This window comes from Cornus florida, unplaced genomic scaffold (genome assembly GCF_030987335.1).
Source record: "Cornus florida cultivar Cherokee Brave unplaced genomic scaffold, ASM3098733v1 CherokeeBrave_3.0.0_Hap2_Chr04, whole genome shotgun sequence".
Lineage (NCBI taxonomy): Eukaryota > Viridiplantae > Streptophyta > Magnoliopsida > Cornales > Cornaceae > Cornus > Cornus florida.
In genome coordinates, this window is record NW_026775574.1 from 53900885 (window position 1) to 53927802 (window position 26918).

General features: G+C 37.3%; 1 protein-coding gene across 2 annotated transcripts; it reads right to left on the reverse strand.

Annotated features, from left to right (window-relative positions):
* Positions 1-778: 778 nt before the first annotated feature.
* Positions 779-26918, reverse strand: LOC132303257 (uncharacterized). Of its 2 annotated transcripts, none has more exons than XM_059800444.1 (12): positions 26112-26918; positions 22028-22144; positions 21723-21915; positions 21279-21445; positions 20963-21137; positions 19470-19534; positions 11062-11143; positions 9936-9990; positions 9669-9769; positions 8735-8818; positions 8573-8643; positions 779-1363 (listed from the first exon to the last, which is right to left on the reverse strand). In XM_059800444.1, the coding sequence occupies exons 1-12, from the start codon at positions 26630-26632 to the stop codon at positions 1237-1239; spliced, it is 1758 nt and encodes a 585-aa protein (XP_059656427.1). In that variant the 5' UTR covers positions 26633-26918; the 3' UTR covers positions 779-1236. The 2 variants fall into 2 exon arrangements, with proteins under 2 accessions (XP_059656427.1, XP_059656428.1); XM_059800445.1 differs by having other exon boundaries at positions 19470-19531; positions 26112-26917.

Genomic DNA, 26918 nt, shown 5'->3' on the forward strand with positions numbered 1-26918 from the left:
TGGAGTTTCCGATCCGTTAAAAACCTATAGGCTATAGAAGGATTCTATAAACAGGTTGACCATTCACAACAGTCATTTCAGTAATTTCGCAAGAGAAACAATTTCTACGAAATTATACAATATATAGCATGAAATTCATGGGGGAGAAAAATTCAAATTAGTGATCTCTCCCTGCTTCTAAGAGTGTGTGTGAGTACTGAGTGCATGTGGGGTGTATTGAATAAAATCATGACATTCTAGTGTGCGGACAGTCATTTAAAATGTGCCTGGTATCGAAGGTAATGGGGTTGTTCTTACACTTACCAGTGGATGTATATAAATAAAAATTTATATTTATATATAGCCATATTTAAGTCATACCCGTATCTTATTTTTTTAAAATTTAATATGTCGATGTGTTCGTATCGTGTCGTATCCGTGCCCCGTGACAATGTCCATGCTACATATCCGTGTCCATGCTACATAGCTAGTGATTTAACACACACCTGTCTGATTCAAAAGGTCCTGATATCCCATCAAAAGTCTAATGTAATCTATAAAGTTTGTGATAGAACCAGTTTAGCTGTAAATGCAATATAAAAAGTGAAATAAAATTAATTGAATAAATGTCAAGAAATTGTGCCTAGAATGCATAAGTAATTTCACTATCCTCTTGTTGCAATTAAACACAAGAATTGCTTTCAACATGCTTGCCAATAAATTGTTTTCTCCATAAGACAATATTGTCCCTGTTCTAAATATACAATGATCAAAAAGCAATCAAATAGAAACAAGTATATGTACAAAGGAAACACAGCCAATTCCTATAGAAACAAGTATATGTACAAAGGAAACACAGCCAATTCCTCCACTCATGTTTGGAAGCTAGAAACCAATTCAAATCAAACAAAATTAAACCGAAGAGTTCGCCTCAACAGGGAACTCAACTCATCTCCTCTCACGCAAATACATGACACAAAACATATATCAAATGTTTGTTATTCAATTTTGTGTCAAGTACAAACATCTTGTTGCCAGACACTCAGAGTGGCCGTGTTATGCTTTTCATCTTTTCCTTTCCTTTACAAGCTTCTAAACAGCAACTCTAACTGTTCGAACAAACTACTTCTCTTTTTCTAGCTAAATAAACAACACTATTGCACAATAACTTACAAAAAAACCCATATTGGACAACAAAGTGAGATTCTATTAGGTACGTCCTATGGAGACTAAAGTAGTATAGAAAATTTAGGTCCATCAGCTACTATTCTGAACTGGTTGTGTCGAACATCTATTCTCCATGGCTTGGGAGGTCAGTATCTTCCGTAGGGAACGATACTGTAGGCGAACATTCTCTCCGCTTCCAATAATCTTAAGCAAATACCTGCAAGGAAATGAGGGAAGTAACTCGTAGGATTCCAGAATTGTTTCAAGAAAGATAGCAATTGGGTCAGCGATATAAATAAAAAATCCCCCAATTTCCTGTCATTAGGGAGAGTGATCAAGAAAAACTCAACAGTCCAACACCCTAAGGAGAGCTAACCTTAGTGATTCTTTTTTACGCCCTCCAGTCTTTTACATGTATATGGGAAATAAGAGCAACTTGCAACACCAGTGTCCTATATGATCTTTTTGAACAATCTGAGTCCTATGAGAATCTCTTCTTCTTCTTTTTTTTCTTTTTTAGTTGGTACTCACACACACACAAGCCTCTACTGAAACTTGAATCCCTGACCTCCCTTTTGGAAGTAGGAGTCTAATACCGCTAGGCAACTGACCCGTTGATTCCTATGAGAATCTTAATTTCATCTCAAATTCCACATAGGTCAACCTCTATATTTCCTTGCTCAACATATATATATATATATCTATATATATATATATTATTATTATCAGAACTGCAACTATTCCCTTATCCAATAATTCTTTATATACAAAGTCAATTTTCCAAGCCCCTAGCGGATTTGATACACCCATCATGCACTTAAAATATCAAGTTGAGCAAATATATGTTGCTACCTAATCCAAATAGATACATTGTAAAATATAAAAAATATTTCTCTTTTTTTGAATTTTTTTGTTTTATTTGTTAAAAATTAGAGATTCTACTTAAATGTTTCTTGTCATGTGAAATATGTCATTTTGTTGAACATGAAATTAGTTGAAGGATTTGTTAATTTTGAAATGCACTCTTGTGCTGGAAATAGAACTGAACATGAAGGTTTTTGGACTGAAATTTCTATACTCTTGACTTGTCATTTGTAAATGAGATCTTGGAATATTAAATTACACTTGTTATGGAATTTTGAAGTTGGGGATAGTTTGCAGTGGAAAAGTGATTTTTAGTGCAGAATTTTCCTACTGTTTTCCACAATATCTGACCCGATTAGTACAGGTATTTATTAAAGTAATTTGTTGAGATTAAAACATAGTCTGTTAGCTTTCAATTGGTCCTGGTTTCACATAAATTGAGTTAGAATGCTATTTTTGGTGAAATTTTAATGAAAACGTGTTTTGCTGAATTTATATAAGTTTTGGGCCAGCAGTACCTTAAATTAAATTTATTTCATATATACCATTGGATATAGACTTCAGAAGTCAAAATAATTTGGTGTATTTACTATTATCACTAAATCAAAAAGGCTTTTCCTGAGATTGGTTTGAGGTGTTATTGTCACTTTTAGAGTTAAATGTTATCTCGCTCCCGAGGAGTCGGGGGAGTGACATAATTAATTTTATTAATTTGAAGTTTAACCGGATAGAATAGCCCTCAATATGGCTACAAAAGTTACCGAAATATGTCAAGGACAAATGTTGGCATATTCCGAGAAGACAATTTTGGTCACATTCATAGAGTTGAGTCACTTCAACAGTTGGATCGTCATCGGCATTGAAGTTGTGATTGCAGATTATAGACTGAGCCAAGATGACATCAATATAGTTCTCCAAGAAGAATAATCATTCAAGTTAGGAAAGGTAAGTAAACTAGAAGACCACATATTTAGATTGTTACCTAATAATTTGTAACGCTTAGAATCTTACTAATTAATTAGTAAAATTAGTTCAAACCAATTACGAAATTGTGAAATAGTTTGGACTTCATTTGGGATCAATGATGAAGTTGACTTGGATTACTTCTAAGTGTGTTCTAAAGTGTTTCCAGAAGCAAAAATGTGTTTTGCAATTGAAACAGATAGCTGTACTGGGGGATCAGATGTTGTTAGAATTTGACATATCTAATCTCCTAAAAAAACCTTGTATGTCCACAAAACAGACTTTATAAACTTTCCCACAACATATGATTCACTAATTTTGTATTCCTTTAACCCTTAACAAAGTCCAAAATGTCTAACCATCTGTATGAACTTGTGAATGGTATTTGATCAGATATAACCAGACACTCATGAGAGTTACATACAGGTATAGAAAATTATGCACCGGTGCATAACATTCGAGAGTGTTATGTATAGATGCATAATGTGATTTTTGAGTAAAAAATACCAGTTTCTAAATACAAAATTGTTTCTAAATTACCAAAAACACATCCAATAGTTTTCAAATTGAATTCTAATCATTCAAAAACTGGGATTGGGGTTCTTAAACACAATAACAATCTTTTAGGGTCTTCAAGGTATAGGAGACAAATTAATCAGTGAGGGTTTTGAGAGAATGCTTTTTCGAATTCTTTTGAGAGATTTTAAAAAATACCATCTCTCAAATAATTGTTCTATACAAACTTTCTTGAAAACTTGAATATCATCAACTACAAGATAATCCATCAAGGACTCATAGTCGCTGCAACTACAAAATAATCCATCAAATACTCATATTCGCTGCAATTATTCTTGACTATCAATCACAGTGAAAGGAGGATCGTAGGGGAAAGGTTGCTTAGAAAGAGTCACAAGACAACAACTGAACTCACGGGAACCAACCACCAAACATAAGACATCACCAGCAAATAGGCTTGTTGAGCCAAGTGTAAACCAGGCATGAGAATGGGGACATGGACACCAACTGGTTTCTTGACAAGCAGTTCCAAGCACAGTGTTGGACGTAAATGAACAAGCTGGTAAATCAGAGAGTAGTAGTCTGTAATTGGCTAATAATTTTGTACTTTGGCTAGGGAATTGATTAGGATCTGTACTGGGTCCGATGAGTTCTCCATTTTGATTTTCACTTAAAACAGTGATTTCTAGGCACGTGGTTATATTCATGGTTGTGTGGATGAATGCCTAAAAACATAGAAAAAAATAAGCAACGAATTTGATTTAGACACATTCATTCCCTTGTCCTGTTAGCTTTCACAAGCACAAATCTTACGTGGTCTCAAGCATAGCGTATGGGGCATTATTCCTTTCAAAAGGTATCAAAATAGGTTCCTTAAGGGTGAGGTCATTTCGATTATTTATTTATTTATTATTCTTATTATTAACAAAATAGATTCTCAAGATGGTCTTTCAATTTTTTTAAAGCTCTAGGTTATAATATTTCTAGTATATCTTCATTTCCCTTATTGCTTCTGGTTTTCGGTCCCACCCATCAGATATTCGAGTTGAAGGGTCGGCAAAGATGAAACCAAGGTTCAATGCAACAAAAATTAGCTTTTTTAAGTATAAAAGGACTTTTATGTATTGAGTTGGCATCTAAAATTGATTTAAGGTGTGTTAGTTCACCTTAAATGACTTTCAGAAGCTTAGTTTAAGTCTTTAAGAGTGGAATGTCTCTTCAAAATGATCTCCATGAATTTTTTTTTTTTTTAAATTATCCTTTTTGATTAGTAACTCCGTATCAAGCTACGTGAACCAAAGTTCGATCACAGGTTCACTTACGTATAAGAAAGGTGTTAGGGGCCCTAAAAAATCATGAAATCATGGATGTTAACTGCAAGGTTTCAAGCAAGGGAAACTTGGTAATTTTGATGATAACACACTATTCATGTGATAATTAAAATAGTCTACTTGAGTGTGATGAATTTCAGGTTATTATACAAAACTCAAGTACTATGTTAGATCCATGGATTAAATACACAAAGCTCATATGTGGATCAAGCTCATGGCAATGGAACTCAAATATGAATAACAAGTTCAAGACCATGAGGCTAAGGGTTTGGTGAGAACTAGAATCTTTGTAAAGTAATATCATGTCGCATGTTGATTCGAAAGCTCAACCGTTAGGAATTAAGATATGGACCTAAGCTTAAAGTTAAAACCAAAGGTTTTCAAGGCCATTAGGAAAAATGACTTCATCCAGACACTTAAATGATTTTCATGAAAAGGGGCAATAGAGTCATTTGGGGGTCACTTGGCATCCATTCAGCGCCAAATTACTTTAATTCAAATTTGAGAAGTGAAATAGAGGTTGCTTGTTTGTACAAGTTGTCTATACCATATGACATGGCCAAGGCAGTGGATAAACATCAAAGTATCACGCAAGGACGTAAGAAGACTTGCCAAACCTCGTAAATCGTGGTGTTTTGTGTTTACATCTCTCTAACCTTAACTCCTTACATACTGATGTAGTACAGCAATGAACAGTGCATGAGTATGAACAGTGTTTTCTAGTTTATATTTTCTGTTTTAGGAAAGCTTTCATTGTTTTAATTTCCTATTAGTTTTGTGTCTGTTTTAGGAAAGTTTTCATTGTTTTAATTTCCTAAATAGTTTAGTCTTTCTTTTAGGAAAGTTTCCATTGATTTAATTTCCTATATAGTTTAGGACTTGCTTAGGCCTATAAGTACATGCTATTGTAATAGTTTATGAATCAAACTATCTCTTTTATCAATATCAGAAAATCGAAAGTTCCTCAAAACCTCTTCTCGTGGATTCAAGTGTTTGAAGAATATGTTACTATTCTTATTTATTTTAATTGCTTTCATTGATCCGCTGCATCAAGTTGGGATCAGAGTCTTGATTTACCCTAGGCAAGATGACGATTACTGATTTTGGTAGCACCCACTTTGCCGACAATGATCGCAGAGTGAAGGCCCCTTGGGTAGCCATGCATACTCAAGATCGGTTCGTAGCAACTGGTTTTGGATTGGTGGCAATTAGGTTCGTGGTTCAGTTCGAGTTCGCGCTGATGATGTGTCTAGCTGCCAACCGAATATGGTTTATGTTATTGTTTATCCACGTAGGCCTCCAACCTATGCGGATTATTTCAATGATTCTTCCGATGATGAGGAGTTCGTATTCAGTGATCGAGGTAGACGCAACAATCGTGAATTTCAAGTAAAACTTGATCTACTTACTTTCAATGGCATTTTTATTATTGAAGATGTCTTGAACTGGATTGAAGAAGTTGAAGAATTTTTCGAATATTTTGATGTAACTGAAAACAAGCAAGTTCCGCTTGTTGCCTTCAAGCTTAAAGGTCGGGCTTCAACTCGGGGGGAACAAATAAAGTTTTATCGAAGTAAGCAAGGATCACAGCCTGTGCAATCGTGGTACAAGATGAAACAACTGTTCAAGGCTAAATTTCTACCAACAAATTATGAGGAACTGATGTTTCAGAAATATTAGAATTGTCAGAAAGAGAGTCCATCTATCAAAAAGTCTTCAAAGAATTTTTACAATAGAGATAGTCGCTTCAAGGTTGATGATAATTTTGTAGAATCAACCCGTGCTTCTCAAGAGTTTGTTCATTAACAAATTTATGATGCTTCACCTATTGTAATTAAAGTAGAAGTTAATGATGTGAAAACATCAATTTTTTTGCACAATTTGGTAGATGAAGAGAATGAATTTAGTATAGTAAAGCAAGAAGATGGAAACCAGAAATTTACTGTTCAGACTGAGCAACGTGACTTAATTAATGAGGTCGTCAATGAAGTTTTCCAATTGCATGTCCAAAATGATGTAAAGGTCGTCAATGAAGTTTTCCAATTGCATGTCCAAAATGATTTAAAAGCTGGCTTTGATGCAAATCACGGCAAATCTGTTATTGAACAAGTGATTGATGGCAGTGAGATGTTGAGTAACGTAGGTAGAGTTGCCAAACCTCGTAAATCTTGGTGTTTTGTGTTTACATCTCTCTAACCTTAACTCCTTACATACTGAATTATGCTTACTCTGCTTTTGTGCTTTACACGCGTCTATATCTGTTAGCACACCGAGCACTTAGATCATGGTTTCTTAAAGTAATTATGTTAATCATGATTTCTTAAAGTTGAACTTTGTTTAAAAATTAGTTCAAAAGTGGTTGACTTTTGGTGTTGTAAAACAAATAAAATTGTTAATTTGAATAGGTATAAGGCATCAACTATGTAGCTATAGAATTTAGTTTAGTATAGGATGGTCTTGATTGAAATAGTCTCAAAGTGAAAAAAAGAGGAAGTCAGATATTAAATAAAATAAAAAGTAAGAACAACGAAAGAAAATGAGAGAATTTAATAAAGATGGTGCGATTTACGTTGAAATATTCGTCATCATAAAGGCTTGTAAATGGACACTTCTAAAAACCTATTTTCGAAGGAAAAAGGGCCAAATTTGAATGTTTGTTGACATGGGGCTATTATAAAGGGCTATTAAATCTCTTAAAACATTTGCCGTTAAAAAATCACAAAGAGGAAAAATTTAGGGTGTTGCATTGGTGAAAAACATAAAAAAAAAAATGAAGATTTGTAAACACGGGCTATATTAAGATAAAAAAAAATAATAATAATAAAAATAAAAATAAAATCCGGAGTATTGAGATAAATTAAAGTTATGAATATTTCGGCATTATAACAACATAGGGGTGAAAAATGGTCATGATGTTTTTATGGAAAAATAGATTGATTTGCAAGTATCTCGAAATTATGACGGATTGAAGAATTGTTTGAATATTGTGAATTGACTTTGAAAATCAGGTTTGAAGGAATTTAAAAAAAAAAAAAAAAAAGAAAAGGAAAAAAGAGAAGAATGAGGGAATACATATTTTGGTACACAACATCCTTTTTCAAAGTGTATTTCTGAAGAAATGTAGGCATAGTAATAGGCCTAATGGCTCAAAACAAGAAGTGAATTTTCAATATTGCATAATTCCACCAAGAATTGGGTTTCACTAGAATTCACGATACTTGTGGCCTTGGATTTTGCTAGGGTAATTTTTGGCATTACATCGGAATTGTAGCATGTTTCTTAGAAAATTCTCTAAATCACTCTAACCAAAGGATTGTGCTGGTGGTGATAAAAATGTCCGCAAAAGAAGAAAAGTGTAGATGGAGAGGAAAAGGGAGCAATGAAGAAAGGAATGAAAGACAGGGAATTTTGAAGATGCTTGTACTTTTGAAATACAGTTATTCCAAATTCTATTTGGTGCTATATGCACCATATTTGTGATTTTACACCATTAATATTAGAGCACATAGACTATCACTTTGAATCTATCCTTTTGCAGCTTTACACTTTGATGGATTAAAATCTTTAAGGAAAGGAAAAAGGTAGGTAGAAAGGAGGAGAGAAATAGTAGGATTTCAATCTCTCTCTCTCTCTCTCTCATATTCCATAACTCTCAATCCCAAAGGTTTGTCGTATATGAACTTCTCTTTTTTATTTAAAAGAAGCCAGCATAGAATGTCATAAAACAACATATTAAGGTTCAGCCGACTTACCAGCCATTAAGACATTGTGATGTGATAATTGCTTCCTTGCCAACAAATTTATCTGGTGTCCTCCTGTTTCCCTGCAGATTAAGTTTGCACTTCAACACTGCTCTTAAGTGAAAGTTCACAGTCTGGCAGAAGATTATTGCAAAAAATAGCACAATAGCTCACCTTAATAACCACTTTCTCATTTACTGAAAATGGATATTGTACCCCTCTATGTGGCCCACTATCACCAGGAATATCCCCATTTTCCTGGAAAGTATAAATGGTAAATGTGTTTCAGTTTCCAGATATTCATACTTATTTCAATTCCATCATTGAGCGTTCAGTTATGTCAGCAATAAAAATGAAACACTCGACTCCAATCCTACACTGTTCTACAAGGATTTTAGCTCACTGAGCAGTAAATTTCTTTACACAATTCGTTTTGGAAATTTCAATGCCATCGATTTTAACAAGAAATTTTCACATTTTGCTTGGACACCACTTGCTTTAACTTATATCTATCATCCATTAAGCTTATACACGTGGTAACTCTGTTACTGGGATATAAGCAGTTATAATGACTCTTTATCTTTTTGTCTTTCCTTTTCTTTTCCCTAATACTAAATACATCTGACTTCTTATTAAACACTATTGTCACTAGGTCATTTTATGCTTCCATGGATTGCTAATTCAAAGAACGTAAATAATGCCTCTAGGATTTTCAGGGAATCCATTTTCAATGAATATTTCCTTTCACTGGAAGCACCAAGGAGTATCAAGGAGACATGGATCCTCTGCGGGGAAAATGGATTTCCCAACTCGAAAGACCTTGCCCTTGACATTGAGGCTCCTCATAGTACTCCTAATACTTCATATTATTTTCAGTCGCTAAATGGATATTATTTTATGCTCACCAATCTTCAAATAACAGTTTTATGCCATTGGTTTCCTATACTTATTTCTTGCAGCACACCACACTTCTATTCCATTTCATTGCCACTGTGTAGTACCGAAACTGGTATTATAGAATCAATATCACCACTATGCTTGTGTGCCTGAACATGCCAAATATAAATAGACCAATCTATTTAAAGTCGGTCACTTAAATAAGGTGTACCTTGTGGTCGCCCACTTCTTTCCGACGCTTACGTAGAGCTGTATTATAGAAGAGCCTGCGATCATCCTCGAGCTTCACAGCTGCAGCTGCAGCTCTCAGAGCTGTGGATGAAATCAATTTAAAAGTATAAGCTAGAAAACAATGGAAGAGAGTGATAGAAAGTGAATTGAAAATTTCACATCATTAAGTGTCAAAGTCAAGGTAAAAGGAGATATAGAGAGAGATAAAATAAGAGAAAAGCAACTCAAAAAGTGAACTGGAATATACCATGGTTAGGGATTAAAGACCTCTCGATTTCCGTGTTGCAGAGAGTACATCTTGACTGTTATGCAAACAATAATTGCAGTTATAATTCTTGACTCTTCCCATCAAGTGGTAATAAATTGATAACACAAAGCTATACAAAGTGAAATGACAGGATTATAAATCTCATTATAATCCACATTTCAGGGTGTCATTCATCTTGTCACGTTACAAAAGAAATCATAAGGTACATATGATACAGCCAATAAGAAGTGAAACTAGGAAATGCACCTAACCAGCATCATAATCAACAGAAGCAACCTAACTATCACATCAGCATGAAATGGGTGCAGATGTGGAAGTGTATGCAGGGGGCAGGAAAGGGGAAGCACTGTTGATAGAAAGTTTATAAGCTGTAAGTTTGTTTGGGTATGCACACATGCATTATATATATATATATATATATATATATATATATATATGGTTAAGCCGTACCTAGTCCACCCCTCCTAGAACCCTTTTTCATAAGTTACTATATGCATATATTTGTATTGACTAAAGAGTTTATCACACTACTACTAGTATTACAAAAGGCTCACTCAACGTTGAACAAATGGAGAATGCCAAATATTTATTTTCTTCAAATTTTCCGTGCCAAAAATTGCAAGTGAAATGAATTGAATATTTCATAAATGAAAGTATTCTGAGTCTCGGTAACTTCTCTCAAGATGATTGGAGGTTTTCTCATACTCATGTTAGACATTCAATCCTTGTAAGAGAAATTTGACATGATTTTCACAAGGTTAAAAGAAAGATGCATGGAACCACACTTATTTCGTTTTACGACATCAGAGGCTATTACTAATTACATAGACGGGGAAATATAGTGGTGAGAGTGGCAATTATAAATTAATACATCAAGAACTATGGTCAGAGAGATGATTGAGAATGAAAAATAGACATGTAAACATCCACAGTAATCAATCTTTCAAAGACCACTTTACGAACCTTATTCTATACACAAAATGGTTGGTCATTCTTTGCACCCGAAAAGGCTATTTTTGTAATTCAAAAATCCAGTTCCATATAACTCATCAAAGCCATCGTGGCTGCACATTCATATAAAAAATAGGAGATTAATTCAGCTTACAGTATCGATGACCCTCTTCAGCATGAGACCACCAAATGAATGTCCACATGAAACAAACATAGCATCTTCAAGGAATGCACCACTGAAGCATTAACAAATCATCAAAAAGAAGTGGAAAATTCAATCAATATTACATGTGATCCAAGGAAACACTACATTATGTTATGATGGATAAGAAACGAAGCAATTAAAAATAGGAAAAGTAACTCGCGAGAAACATAATCTCAAAAATTTGACTGATGAAGATTACCATGAACTTATAAAAAGAAGTAAATCAATTATCAGAAATGAAGGTGCAAGGATGAATAAACTTAGCGCAGCGTGTCTTCTAGTTAATAGCCATATCATGGTGGCCACAAACAAAGGAAATCAAGATATCAAACAAAAGAAAATTTTCCCTTGCTAAGAAGGTGTTATACATTGACATATACAAACTTATGGAAACTAAGGCATGTGCAAGTGAATCTTTAAGTCCTGGTCATTGGAAGTCTCTCAGGCCATATTAGTTAAAAACATTCAAGCACATTATGGAGAATGACAACATAGAAACACACAACGCAAAACAATCAAAAGGCATCCCTGTTCCAAATTGTTGCATCATTCTTTTCTTTATCATTTTATTTGTACTTTTATTTTTAGGTAACTATTTATGCATTTTGAGAGAAAGTGGGGGTTAAAAAAAATTAAAGGGGGAAAAGTTGAAAAGAAAAGGGAAAAAACAGCCTATATGCAGGCTTCCATCTCTGTTGACTTTTTTCATTTGTATCACCATCTTCACATGACATTATTCACAATAAAGACGAACAGAAAGCCTAAAATCTAGGATGGCACAATTATACTTGTTACAATATTTTGGGTCATTATGTAATTACATATAGTTGGTAGGGTCATTGTGTAATTAGCTGAGACCTGTACTCTATATAAGCCACTGTAGTAGGCTTAGGGTTTGAGATATATGAAATACACATTATGTATCCACTGTGTTCTCTCTCTCTCTCTCTCTCTCTCTCTAGTTGCAACATGGTATCAGAGCGGTACGAAACAATGGGAAAACTAAGATTATGGTTGTGATTGCATCTGTGGTGTTCTTCTACAAATTAGAATCGAGATCGAAGTTGATTCTGTTCTTCGCGACAGGTTTGGCCGTCGCTCTGTTCGAGCCGGAGGTTTGAAGCTGTCGGAGGTTTGAAGCTTCTTGTCTGTCGTTCTCAAATCTGAAGCCCTTCGTTTTGTAGGCCGAGGCTGCCTTGGCTATCGCAAGTTGCAGAGGTTGCATCATCGCGAACCCTCTCCGCTTGGTTGTTAAATTGCCGCTTGTGTTGGGTTGCCGTCGTCACCGCTGCAAGGGCTTGGGTGTGTACTAGCCTTGATTCTTCATTGCGAACCTTGGGTGATTGGAGTTTATGGTCGGTGGCATAGATCTGGTTCTTGCCGGCGCTGATTGTAAAGGAGAAGAATGGTGTTTAGCTGCAGGCGTGAAGTTATTCCAACCTCGGATTACTAAAAGCGGAATAGCAGAGAACTGGTTTTGATTTGGCCCGTTTGTCCAGATCCAAACCCGTTTGCCCAGATCCGGCCCGTTTGCCCAGATCCGGCCTGCCTGACCAGATCCGGATTCAGTTTTTTTTTTTCCCAGGTTCGGTTTTCTTCGCTGTTTATCCTTCTCCATGGCTGCTGCCGGTTCCGACCTGTTTTCTTCTACTTCTTTCAATCCTCCCATGACTTCTGTCAAGCTCAATGGCAAGAACTATATTTTATGGGCCAAGTCCGTAGCTATTTTTCTGAAAGCCAAAGGCTTTGGCTCTCATTTGGTTAAGGATAAGCCTAAAGCAAGTGATGCAGATTTCAGTTCATGGGACCAAATGGATGCTCAGATCATTTCCTTAATGCTGAATTGTATTGAACAAGATATCAGCTCCCACCTGTTGTATTTGGATACTGCCAAGGAGCTATGGAATCGCCTCCAACAGCTATATTCAGGTACTGGTAATATCACCAGAATTTATGAGGTGTGCAGACAATTCTTTGACCTCCGGCAAGGTACTCATAGTCTTGCAGAATACTTCTCCCAGTCAATGGGAATTTGTGAAGAAATGAACTTGTATCAGCCTATCAGCTCTGATGTAAAGAGCATGCAACAACAACGTGAGGATTTTAATGTTGTTCGATTTCTCACGGGGTTGTCACCTGAATATGAATCAGTTCGTGCACAGATTTTGGGTAGCCCTACACTTCCCTCTCTTCCTGATATGTTCTCCCGACTCCAACGTGCTACTCTATCTAGTGGCGCTTCTGGAAGTGCTTCAAGTGGTGTCCCTGCTCCTCCTAGCAGTGAACGTTCTGCGTTAGTTGTGAACTAGGGTGGTTATCAGCGTTCTCATGGTGGTGGCGGTCGGTTTACTCGTGGTCGTGGTCGTGGCAGAGTTAGAGGCAGAGACTCAAAACTCTGCACTCACTGTGGTCTAACTAATCACACTGTCAATTAGTGTTGGGATCTTCATGGGAAACCACCACCTTCTTCCTATGCACATCAAGTAACCTCTAATAAAGGGGATTCTTCTTTCTCTACCACACCAAATGCTTCACAAGTGGCTGTTGAGCCTGCTATGGTCACCATGACAGTTTCCCGCGATGAGTATGCTCAGTTTATGTCTCAACAACGGCCTTCCACCTCATCTTCCATGGTTTCCTTTGCCCAATCAGGTAGTGCACCTGCATGTCTCTTATCCTCTCGTCAGAGTCCCTGGATTCTTGACTCTGGCGCAATCGATCACATGACTGGTAGTTCTCATCTCTTATCTGATTTTCAGTCTGTTTCTTCATCACAAAGGGTTACTCTTGCTAATGGCTCCTCCACTAAAGTTTGGGTGTGGGAACCACCCAACTCACGTCCTCTTTGTCCCTTTCCTCTGTATTATTTATTCCTCAATTCCCTTTTAATTTGATGTCCATTAGTCAAATTACTAAATCTCTTAATTGCTCTGTTACATTTTATCCCTCGTGCTGTATTTTTCAGGATCTCAAGACGATGAAGAAGATTGGTACGGGACATGAAGTAGGTGGCTTGTATTACTTTGATATTGGGCCAACTCCCACGGCTCTTCACTCATTTTTGTCTCCTTTCCAGTGGCACTGTCGTCTCGGCCACCCATCCTTATCAGTTTTGCAGCATCAAGTCCCCAGTCTTAGTCTTAGTCGTGTTGAGTCCATGCCTTGTGAAGTATGTCAGTTTAGTAAGCATTGTCGTGTATCTTTCAAACCGAGAGCTACCAATCGTGTTGCTAGTCTTTTTCAGTTAATTCATTCAGATGTATGGGGCCCAATAAAACATATTTCTCTTAATGGAATTCGTTATTTTGTGACTTTTGTGGATGATCATTCTCGTATGACTTAGTTGTTTTTAATGAAAAATCGTTCTGAGTTATTCTCTATTTTTCAAATATTTCGCAAAGAAATCAAAACTCAATTTGGATGTTCCATTAAAGTTTTACGTTCTGACAATGCCAAAGAATATTTCTCGGACCCGTTTGAGACTTAGTTTCATGCTAAAGGCATCATTCATCAATCATCTTGTACTTATACTCCTCAACAAAATGGAGTAGCTGAACGTAAATATGATCATCTCCTCGAAGTATGTCGTGCCCTTTTATTCCATATGCATGTTCCCAAACGTTTTTGGAGTGATGCTGTTCTTACAGCCTGTCATCTTATTAATCGGATGCCTTCGTCAGTGTTAAAAGGGAAGTCTCCCCATTCTGTTCTATTTCCCGACTCCGCAACGTTTAATCTTACTCCTCGGGTCTTTGGATGTGTGTGTTATGTCCATAACCTTGGGCCCGGTCTTGACAAACTCGACCCCCGTGCCACTAAGTGTGTTTTTCTTGGGTATTCTCGCACTCAGAAGGGTTATCGTTGCTACAGTCCTCATTTTCAGCGCTATTTCACTAGTGCTGATGTCTCTTTTTCTGAGTCTCTCCCATTTTTTTCTGATTCTACTACCCCTCTCGATATTACTCTAGCGCTACCTATGCCAACTGTTTCCTCTCTGCTTCCTGCTTCCCCACCTCCTCGCTCTGTTGTCCCCTTGCAGGTTTATACTCGACAACCTCGACCGCCTACTTCGCTCCCTCCATCTCCTTCAGAGTCTTCGGATCCGACGCCTTTACCTGATGATTTGCCCATTGCTCTCCGTAAAGGTATTCGGTCGTGTGTTACTGCACATCCCATTTCTAACTTTGTCTCCTACCATAATTTTTCCTCCTCTTTATCTTGTTTTTTATCCAAAATGTCTGCCACGTTTGTTCCCAAGACTTTGCAGGATGCTCTTTCTAATTCGGATTGGCGTAACGCCATGGTAGATGAAATGGATGCCCTGCACCGTAATCGGACTTGGGATCTGGTTCCCTTACCTCCGGGCTCCAAAACGGTTGGTTGTAAGTGGGTCAACACTGTTAAATACCTTCACGATGGGTCTATTGAGCGGTTGAAGGCTCGTCTGGTGGCAAAATGGTACACTCAAACTTATGGTATTGACTACGATGAGACCTTTTCTCCTGTTGCTAAGATTTCTTTTATTCGGGTACTTATTTCCATTGCTGCCAATTGTCACTGGCCTTTGTTTCAATTGGATGTCAAGAATGCCTTCTTGCATGGTGACTTAGTTGAAGAAGTTTATATGGAGCAACCACCTGGGTTTGTTGCTCAGGGGGAGTATCGTCACACTGTTTGTCGCCTTAAAAAAGCCCTGTATGGATTGAAACAATCTCCACGGGCTTGGTTTGGAAAATTCTCTGAGGCGGCATTAGAATTTGGTCTTAACAAATGCCAGACTGATCATTCGGTATTTCACCAGCGCTCTAAAGCTGGCTTCATTTTTCTTGTGGTGTATGTAGATGATATTGTGATCACGGGTGATGATTCTGAAGGAATTGCTAAGTTGAAGTTGTTTCTGCAAAATCGATTCCATACTAAAGACTTGGGTAAACTTAGGTATTTCTTGGGTATTGAAGTTGCTAGATCCAAGAAGGGTATAAGTTTATCTCAACACAAATATGTGTTGGACTTGTTAGAAGAAACAGATATGTTGGGTGGTCGTCCAGTTGATGCTCCTATGGATTCAAATACAAAACTTGTGTCTGATGAGGGTGATCTAATTAATGACCCGGGCAGATTTCGTCGCCTTGTTGGGAAATTAATTTATCTCACTATCACTCGACCTGATATTTCATATGCAGTTAGTGTTATAAGTCAGTTCATGGGAGCTCCTAGAATGCCACATTGGGTTGTTGTTCTTCGAATTATCCGATATCTCGAGCAAGCTCCAGGTTTTGGGTTACTATATAAATCAAATGGTCATCTCAGGGTGGAAGGTTTTTCAGATGCTAACTGGGCTGGTTCTCCTTTAGACAGGCGATCTACTACAGGCTACTGCACATTTGTAGGAGGAAATCTTGTTACATGGAAAAGTAAAAAGCAAACGGTGGTAGCTCGATCTAGTGCTGAAGCTGAGTACAGGGCAATGGCCCATACAACTAGTGAGTTGACTTGGATACAACATTTTCTAAAAGAACTTGGATTGATAGTTGAAACTCCTACTCCATTGTTCTGTGATAATCAAGCAGCTGTTCACATTGCATCAAATTCTGTGTTTCATGAGAGAACCAAACATATTGAAGTTGATTGTCACTTCATTCGGGGAAAAATTTTAAGTGGGAGCATCTCTACTCCATTTGTGAAGTCTGAAGATCAGTTAGCTGATATGTCTACCAAAGCATTGGGTTATAATCGATTAAGGACTATTTGTTCCAAGCTGGGATTATTTGATATATACTCTCCAGCTTGAGGGGGAGTGTTAGAATATTTTGGGTCATTATGTAATTACATATAGTTGGTAAGGTCATTGTGTAATTAGCTGAGACCTGTACTCTATATAAGCCACTGTACTAGGCTTAGGGTTTGAGATATATGAAATACACATTATGTATCCATTGTGTTCTCTCTCTCTCTCTCTCTCTCTCTCTAGTCGCAACAATACTAATCGAATTAAAAAAAAAAAAAAATCATTTGACTAAAAATTTTCATGCAATGATCAAATGTTACCCTTCTTTTTTTTTTTTATAAGTAAATGATCACATGTTAATTTGTTTTATGCTTTGTTTGGTAGGAGGGAAGCAAGAAGCTGAGAGGGAAGATAGGAAGGGCGGAGCAAGTCTCCATTATTTGGTACAAGGGAGAGTTGGGGAGAAGAGAATGACGAATTGATGACGCATCCTTCCCGGTCAAACATTTTTCATCCATTTAAAACTGGACATAAGAGTTGAGTAAAGAGAAAGATTACTATTATATATAATGTAAAGTGGCATTATTACCCCTATCAAATCTTGCCATATCAGGTTTACCTCTCTCACACAACACCATATCTCCTGTTAATTTCTCAATCACACCGGCATTGACAACAGGAGCAGCAGCAACTTTTATGGCTGCCTCTGAAACGCATCAAATTTTAGTGGCACAAGTTACCAATGTGCACATATCCAAGGCATCTATGCCTACTTTCCTATGATATGACCTGTAATCACATATTCTATGTACATTCATCCGTTCCATGATCGAATGCCAAGGCCACCACAAAAACTTTATAAAGAGTGTTGTTGAAAACCGTTGTCACGTCATTCACCTTGATCCACAATCACACTCAACGGAACAACACAAATAGTCACACTGCATGTGAATATCAAATAAACACTCGCAATCTCACAAGTGTATGCAAAAAATACTCAATGCAAGCAAAAAGTGAGCTTGAGTGCAAAAATACAACCTGAACTCTTTATATGCTCTCTATTTGTGTATATGTATGCCTCTCCTATTAATGCATGAAAGACATATATATATTTTTTGATAGGTAAAGCTTCATAGGAAAAACGCGCTCAAGCGGGGAGCACATCCCACAAAAGCTACACAAGGACCAAATAAGGCCCCTAATCTCTTAGAATGTCCAAAAAATCCACCAGCTCCCCCACAGATTTACAATTCCTCCCAAAAGCCCAATGAAAAAGAGAACTAATTTAAAATAAAAAATAAAAAATAAAAAAATAAAAAAATAAAAAACATAAGCCCCCCTATAGGAGTCTCCACACCATCCAAGGATATCCAATTTCGTTCCCTCCACAAGCCCCACCAAATAAACAAGCGCCACTCTCCAAAAGTCTTGGACTTGGGAAGGCACTGTACATCCTCTCCAAGCCTCTATCATGCTCCTCAAAGACTGAGGCATAACCCAAAAGACCCCAAACAAACCTCAAGAGCATAGCCCAAGTGTCCCGAGCCACCAGGCAATGCAAAAGAAATTGGTCCATGGTCTCCTCATCTCTCTTGCACATACCTCTCCAGAAGAGTCATCCAAGCAAAGAAGACCACCTTGAGAGGAGCCTTGGTGTGTCAACATCCTTCCACAGGAAGGCAATCCCTAAAGCATCCAAGAGGCTTCTATAAAAAGAGCAAGCATCAAAACTCCCCTGAGATGAGATCGTCCATACCCAAGTGTCGGGCCCTCCCCATCCACCTCCTGGCAGTACAACAAAGCCAAGAACTGTAAGATGTCCTCCAGTCCAGGAAATGCCTCACAAACACACATCCCGGTCGTCCTACCACTATCAAGCCAATAACAGTTGGCAACCGATGCCTGTCTATCCCATGGCAATCCTGAAGATTCTCGGAAAGGCGCAAGCCAGTGTAAGGCATATATCTAGAGTTAAAGTAATACTTATGATATGCACAAAAGTATCCCAAAATGCCTAGGAAAACATGCTACAAAAAAAAAAATAATAATAATAATAATAATAAAATAATTATAAGGTCAAGAAGATTTATTTTGGCAAATTTTGTTTAAAACATGAAATATGTATATTTGTATTAGCTTTCGACTAGATTTTTCAAAGGGTACTTTAGTTGTGTTACCCCGGTCCAATAATAGCTTATACCAGAAGTCCGACTTCAATAATAAGCAGCACTTTCCAAAGTATTTTAGTGCTATCCGGCATAAATTAGAGAAAGGAGAAGACCAATATTAATGTCCGTTGAGATATCAGGGAAAGAAATGGCACAATGTGATTAACTGAATTTAAGTTTAAAATGATAAAATAAGATTCATTCATCCAGCACCATACAACCGAGCCAAGACTTTGCTGAGTATTCTAAAATCTCCAGTGAGTACCACTTAAGAACAAGACATATTGATGTTATGTATCAGTATCACTAATCAACAAAACCAATCCAATACTAAGATTGAGCAATTAAACCCAATCCAATACTAAGATCTCAATCTATGACAAAAAAAAGAATAAAATCATCACAATAGTTTATCAAAAATGCAACTAAGGAACAAGAATAAAGACAGAAATTCAACTTACGATAAGGGATCCGAGAGAACACTTCTTAATGACGGTTCTCTGTTCATATTATTTTGTGCCACCTGCTAATCCAAATCCAAAAAAGACTTGTTCACATGAACTGTAGTAAATATTTCATTTTCAAGATGAAGATATTGCGGGATCAAAAGAAATAAATTTATTCTTTAAGGAGAAAAGGCTAGCCAACCAAAACCTTTGCAATCCAACAATAATAATAGGTCTCCCACGCAAGCAACAAGGAAAATATTGTCAATAAAAGATTCTACAAGTAGGCTCTCTCCATTCCAAAATAGGTCCCTTACCTATTTTGGGATGTTTAACTGTTTTTTAAATAATCAATGCAAAAAATTTGAACTTTCCTGCATGTCTTGTTCTTCATAAGGCTGTTCCTTCTTACTTACTTAGGAAATACAGAGGTATCTCTCTCCCGTGTGTCATAACTGTTGGAATGCTGAACATACTATAGACCACTTGTTTGTTCAATGTCAGTTTGCTAGGGCTGTTTGGACATGGCGGTCTTCTGTTCTGGGTATTAATCTTCTTAGTTTCACTTCTATGTCTGATATGGTGGGATGGATTCTTGGTTCAGTTACTGACACTGAAGTTAGATACAAGTTTATCAAAAGCTCTTTTGTTACTATCATTTGGAATATTTGGAAGGAGAAGAATGCTAGAGTTCATGAAGGTCCTGTCAGATCTGTCTGCTCTTATTGGGGTTGATTATGCCTTGGAATCTGCTACCTTATTAGGGATATCAGTTGGAGAATTGAGTTTGTTATGATTGTTTTCTGCAATTTATGCATTCTCTTTGTTTCTTATCTTTACTGGAAGTAGTTCTTTTCCCTCTAGTCTTGATGAAATTGCAGGGGTATGCCCCTGCTTGCTCTTTTGTCCATCTCTTTAGTTTCTTTTATAAAATTGCCCCGTTCAGGAAAGAAAGAATTTTTTTTTTTAACTTTCCTGAATTATTCAAAGATTTTGAAAATTTTCCAAATAAATAATGCATCTCTTTAAGTTTGAAAAACTAGTTTGGAATTTCAAAGAGAGACATGCACTTACTGGCTTACTGCATTTCCGCTTAAAGTTGGGGGTCCCCAAAAGGGACAATTGTTATGGGACTGAGGGAGTATTAATAAAAGAAAGGAAGATGAGTTATGAGCTCTGCTTCCTCCATCATGATGAGCCCAATAGCATCAACCTTCTCTTGGTTAAAATTTCATAACATAAATTGAACAAACTTATTTAACAGAGCTTTTCAATAGATTCCTCATTCCTCAAAACCAGTGTCCCCTGTCAATGGAAAGGTAATCAAAACCAGGCAGTTTGAAACTGCTGCTTCATGAAATGATTGGTCTAATAATAGCCCCATTTTTGCAAGGAACATGAGGATTGTTGCACTTATTAGTGATTTATTCAATCTCAAAGCTGTCATTTTACAGTTTATCTTCTTTTACTGTAGTTTATCAAAATAGTTGCTTAGAGACATAACTCACATTGGTATTATCAGAGCGATTGCACAATATATCTTCCTCGGCAGAAAGGTCGTCCATAAATTGGCTTACAGATATTCGTACATAGCTCTGTGGAACGATATGACCAGCTGCTTCAATTGGAGAACAATCTAATATAGCATTGCTTTGTGGCATGAGCCTAAATGCCAATGATGTCCTACACGCAAATTTCAGCTCCTCAAAAAGGTTGTTAATCAAAGCAAAGTATGAGGAAATTCAGTTGCGACAACTGCAAGTCTGCAACACATGCTTCAACACCGCAAGCATAACAGTAACTGATCAAAATAGAGATATCTACCTTCCACTACCACCACTGCATGGAAAATAATCAGATGCAGCCCTATATGAGGCAGCGGGCCGAAGGCCGGCAGTGGCATGGCTGAGTGCCTTGCCTGTAAGTAGCAAAAGATCCCCGGGAGTTGACCCTCCATCTGCTAAGTACCAACGACCATTGGGGTCACAAACCTATGGGGGAAAAAAATAATAATAAATAAAATAAAATAAAATAAGAAGAAGAAATGATTCAATGGACACAACAAATCAAAGCACCCCAAAATAGGATAGAAGGCTCTTGTTAATAAAACTTGACTTGGGAAAAGAATAAAAAAAAATAAGGATGAGAATCATTTCCTAGGTAAAGGGTATAATACAAGATTTAGCGGAAAGCTATAAAAAACAATTCCACTAAAAAAACACCATCTATTACCAATAGTGGATCTGTAATCAAGTAACAAATGGTTACCTGAAGACCAGGAGTGTCTGAAGAAATCAATGTCAAAAGCCCCTTCTCAAATTCGCCACTCATTGCCAGCTTACCTCCCCCAATAGCCCCTTTTCCATTTTGCAAGGATGTATGAGAATAGGTTGAAACAAGCATCGAAGAAGATGCCTCATTAGCAGGCAATGGGGTATCATCGAGTAAATGGTTAAAAACGCTGCAGAATTTGCATGTTTGAAGTAAAATATAGTTGGAAAAAAATAAACAGTCGGAAAAGCACAAGCAAGTGGCTTCAGAGAAATTAATAAATCCATAATCACCATCCTTACTCGCTTCGCAAACGAAGATGCCTTGCAATTGCACACAAAGCAGAACGAGCTGCCTTTCCCATGCATCTAAAAACATCAGCCATGCATGGGGGAGATGAGTCCATATCTTCTAAAGCCCTGTTACATGTAATGAGGCGTTAAATTGCAAGCCTAAACTGATATATTAATAATTAAAATTAAATTAAATAAATAAATAATCTTACTCCTACAAAATTGCTTATATATAACTGGAAAAAAAAAAAAAAAAAACAGAAATTGGAAAAGGAAGATATAGATGCAAATTGGATTATGAGATACCATGCTGGATCACAAAAGAAATAAAAAAGTGAACATCAACCAACAAGTTAGCTGATGACCTCATCATCACCATCATGGACAAAACCTCATCCCAAATATTTGACAGAGTGACATGATAAGGACAGTGTCATAACTCCTCTTCTTAAATTAAGTACACCAAGACCCATATAATTATAATAAAGCATGAGACAAATCATAAAAATCAACCCAATAGATGTCAGTACGACCCCTCTCTCCCCCCTTCTCTCCTCTCTCCTCCGCCTCTTTCTTAAATTAAGTCCACAAAGTGCCACATAATTATAATAAACCATGAGACAAATCTAATAATCAACCCAATAGATGTCAGTACGACAAATCCTTCATCATATTCTTTGCTGGTATGGTTTTGGTGCGGTTTGGACTGCTTGGGTGATGCAGTGAATTACTTCAGTTCACTTCTAAGTCCTTGTGAATGGAGTTCCAAATGGATTTTTTGCTGCTGGTAGGGGTATTAGGCAGGGCTGCCCTCTCTCCCCTCTGCTTTTCTGTTTGGTCACTCATTATTTGTCTCAGATGATTCCTAATGCAGTTGTCCAGCGGAATCTAGACTTGTGTCATTCAAAGAAGAAGGTGGGGAGCTTCTGTTTTTTCTTTGCAGATGATTTGCTTCTTATCTTAGAAGCTTTAGTGGAGAATGCTAGGAATCTTCAAGCCATGTTGCGGAAATTTGGAATTTTTTCTGGTTTAGGAGTTAGTCCAGACAAGAGCCTCTTGTTTTCTTCTACATCAGTGAGAAGAAAGAGGTGTATCTTAAGGACTTTGAATTTCCGAGAAGATATTCTTCCCGTCACTTATCTTGGCCTTCCTCTTGTTGACAGAAGGTTATATAAATCTCATTGCTCTGCCCTTCTTGATAAAGTTAATTCACAGATTTCTGTTTGGAATGCTTTTATTCTTTCAATGGCAGGCAGAATTGAGTTCATTAGGTCAGTTGTTTCATCTTATTACTACTATTGGGATGTTGTTTTCTCCATCCATGTTGCAGCTGAAGAGATTGAGAAGAGGGTAAGAAATTTTCTTTGGGGTGGCAAACCTGATAAAAAAGCTTATCCTATGTTAGCTTGGGACAGAATCACTTTGCCAAAGTCAGAGGGTGGGTTTGGTATTAGAAGTTTCAAGAGTATTGATCTCCCTTGGAAATCTGCACTCTTTTGGGATTTCTTTCAGCTCAAGAAGCCTTATGGGTTAAATCGTTCAGAGACAAGTATGTCAAGAGGGCAATTTTTTGGCATATGAATGGTAAAGGTTCTGATTCAGTGATTTGGAAGACTATTTTTGGACTCGGGGAGTTTATGGTGCAGCATTTGTGTTTTAAAGTGAGCAATGGGGCTTCCTTTAGTCTCTTTTTTGATCCTTGGTTTAATAGGGTTTCACTTCAACAGAGGTTTGGTCTTAGAAGATTACTTTCTGTTGCTTTTCAACCTACTGATACCATTGCTGCCCTTATATCTTCTAATGGCTGGTCTTGCCCTTCAGTTTGGCCTGTTGAGATCTCAAATTTTCTTTCTCAATTTCATGATCTTGGAGTTGCTGATTCTAATTCTTGAAGGCATTGGCAGTTCTCCTTCAAAAATGCTTGGAATGTTTGTAGAGATCATGATGTTGAAGTGCCTTGGTTTAAATTGGTTCGGAATAGTTGCGGACCTAGGATTTCTATGCAAACAGTCCTAGTTCTGCAACATTTCATTCCTTCTTTTTATTATTTGAGAAGAAAAGGATTCATTTCCCCATCTATTTGCCATAACTGTTTCTCTGGTGAGGATTCTATTGACCACCTGTTTTGGTCTTGTGACTTTGCCTCTCAAGTTTGGTTGTGGCTTGCTCATTGCTGCAAGCGGGAGGATCTTCTTTTGATGACATCCTTTGCTGATATGTTAGACTGGTTTGTGACTCATTCTAAGGATGCTGGTATGAGAATTAAAGAGCTTAAATGTTTTTTTTTTTACTTCTACTATCTGGTGCATTTGGAATGAAAGGAACAGGAGACTCCATGGTGGTGCAATTCCCACTGCCCAAGAATAGCCATGGAGTCTTGTTTTGAAGGCCTTGGTTCACTTGGTTAAGCTATATCAGACATTGCTGCTTTGTTTTGAGTTTTAGCACTTTTTGTTGCTGCTGCTTCTTTTATTTTGTTGTCTTTTAGTATGGGATTTGCCCTAGGCTGTTTTTGTGGTTAGTTCTTCACTGCCATTGTTGCTTTTGTATTGAACAATATTGTTCCATTTTTTAATAAAACAAAACACTCAGGAAGAGACAAAAAAAAAAAAAAAAAACGAACATGCTCCTCATCAAGTTGACCCTCCCGCCCATTGAAAGATACTGCTTCTTCAAGCCCACGAGCCTCCTCTATCCTAGCATAGTACTTATATAGGCAACAAAGTAGAATAGACAAATTAGGTTTAGCAAAGTATAAAACCAAGTTGGAAACTGATTTTTCAAAAGGTCCCATCGATTGATCAATGTCTTCTGTATAATAGACAGAAAAATTTTCAATAGGAAGTTTGCAAAAACTCTTTTCATGCAAGATTAAAATAATTTAGGGAATCAAAATAAGATTGAATTATGACAACTTAGGAACCTTGGATATGCATGCATGAACCTTAATTTGATGAACGCATCAGTACCTTTACCCCCTTGTATACAAAGATTACCATATTACCCTTCAATGTAGCATGAATTCTCCTTGACCTTGGGAGGTAACTAACTAATTTTAGAAATTTCCTAATTTAAGCTAGAAACTGAACAAAAGTTGCAAACTCGGTTTTGCTCTACGAAATTGGGCTACCCAAGTCCTATAAACCTAACAGTTAAAGGCCTTGTTGAGTTGTTCCTTAGGCTCGCATAGCTTGGCCCCTCCCCTGCCAAATAAAAGAGGGGTAGCATCCAAGAAAGAATCAAAGAACTAAACCAAAAGACTTTTTGAGTTTAGTTAATTTTTTCTTTATTCTTTATGTGCTATTGTACTATTTTTCATCATCACCTTTTACATGTTTTCAGTGTGACAATAATATTTCACTTCAATGTTCAGTTGACTCGCAATGGCATACACATCAAAGGTAAGTGAGTGTGTGAGGGAACTTAAGATATCATTTTTATTTTTATTATTATTTTATTTTAGAAATAACTTAAAATGCTTTTGAAAAGTTGGGATAAACATTCATAGTTTTTTTTTTGGCTTTTTATGTAAAATAGAAAAATATGCATCGATGCAATTTTCTTTAGCACCACTACACTTGTCAAAAAAAAATTTCTTTAGAACCACTACACCCTTCAAAAGTTGTTTTCAAGAAATTTACCTTAAAGAATTGTGCATCAGTACACTAAATTATGATTAAGAGTTTTGCTAATTCAAAAACATCTTTTAGTAGCTGGAAAAGGTTTCCATACTCAATTGAGAGAACTTGTGGATAGGTTGAGAGCTGATCATACTACACTTCCTAAGCAAAGGTTAAGATCGAGAGCTGATCATACTACACTTCCTAAACAAACAAGCAAAGTTAACTTTGAACATCCAAAAAGGAAAATTCACAAACTTCATCTCAATCGGAATAATCATGAATTATATTATAAAATTCATAACAATAACGCTTTTATGACATTCCCTGAAATGCAAATTCATTCAAAAGCTGACCTGGGTTTGTTTCATAATCAATAGCTTTCGAGATAAACCATAAAGATAAAATAGAAATTAATTAATGATAATTTAGTGCATAAATCAATAGATGAACTTAAAATTTATAGCACATACCTTCCTGCCCTATACATATAAAACCCTCTACTTCCCTTCCCCAAGCTGCCACCACTCTGAGCCCTAGTCCTAAAATACAACCTGGATGATTCCAATCCGCACCGCATCAGTGCAGCCTCATCGCTCCCGAGCTCAATCAACGCCGCATTATGCCTCGTGAGTGAACCAGACAGTGCCTCCACAGCCCGGACATAGGGCCCGGAAGGCGCCCCGTCGTAATGGACTATGTCAGAGAGGCGAACTCTAGCGAGCGGCGGCGGCGCCATCACCAGAGCAGGCTCGCCGGATGGGTGCGCAGCCGCAATCGGCACCGCCGGCCCGATAACATGGTCGGGCAGGGGCGGCGGCGGCGGCGGCAGCTGGCGGTGCGAGACGGAAAGAGGAGCGAGAGAGAGGGGGGAAGGAAGCTGGGAGTGAACTGGGGATCTAAGGGAAGAAGATGAAGGGGGAGGATTGATTGGGTGTGACGCCAGAGCAGTGGTCTGCTGCAGCTGCTGCTGATGCTGCTGCATCATGATCATCAATCATTCTGTATGAAGTGTTGTTATGGTTTGAGCGAGTGGAGAATTTGAGAGGAGGGTTAGTGGAAATGAGAGAATTAGGGTTTTGTCTGGTTTGGATTTGATAGGTGAGAATAATTTTCAAACAGGGATGTTGCTTTTATAGGGTTTGTAAAGGTTCAGTTCCATTAGCTCCCGGAGAAAGAGCTCAACGGAAAGAGAGGAAACAGGGAAGGAGCCCTCTATTTCCTGTTTAGCTAGTCTTGTTAATTTTCTTTTTCTTTGCTGACTCTCTCTCTCTCTAATT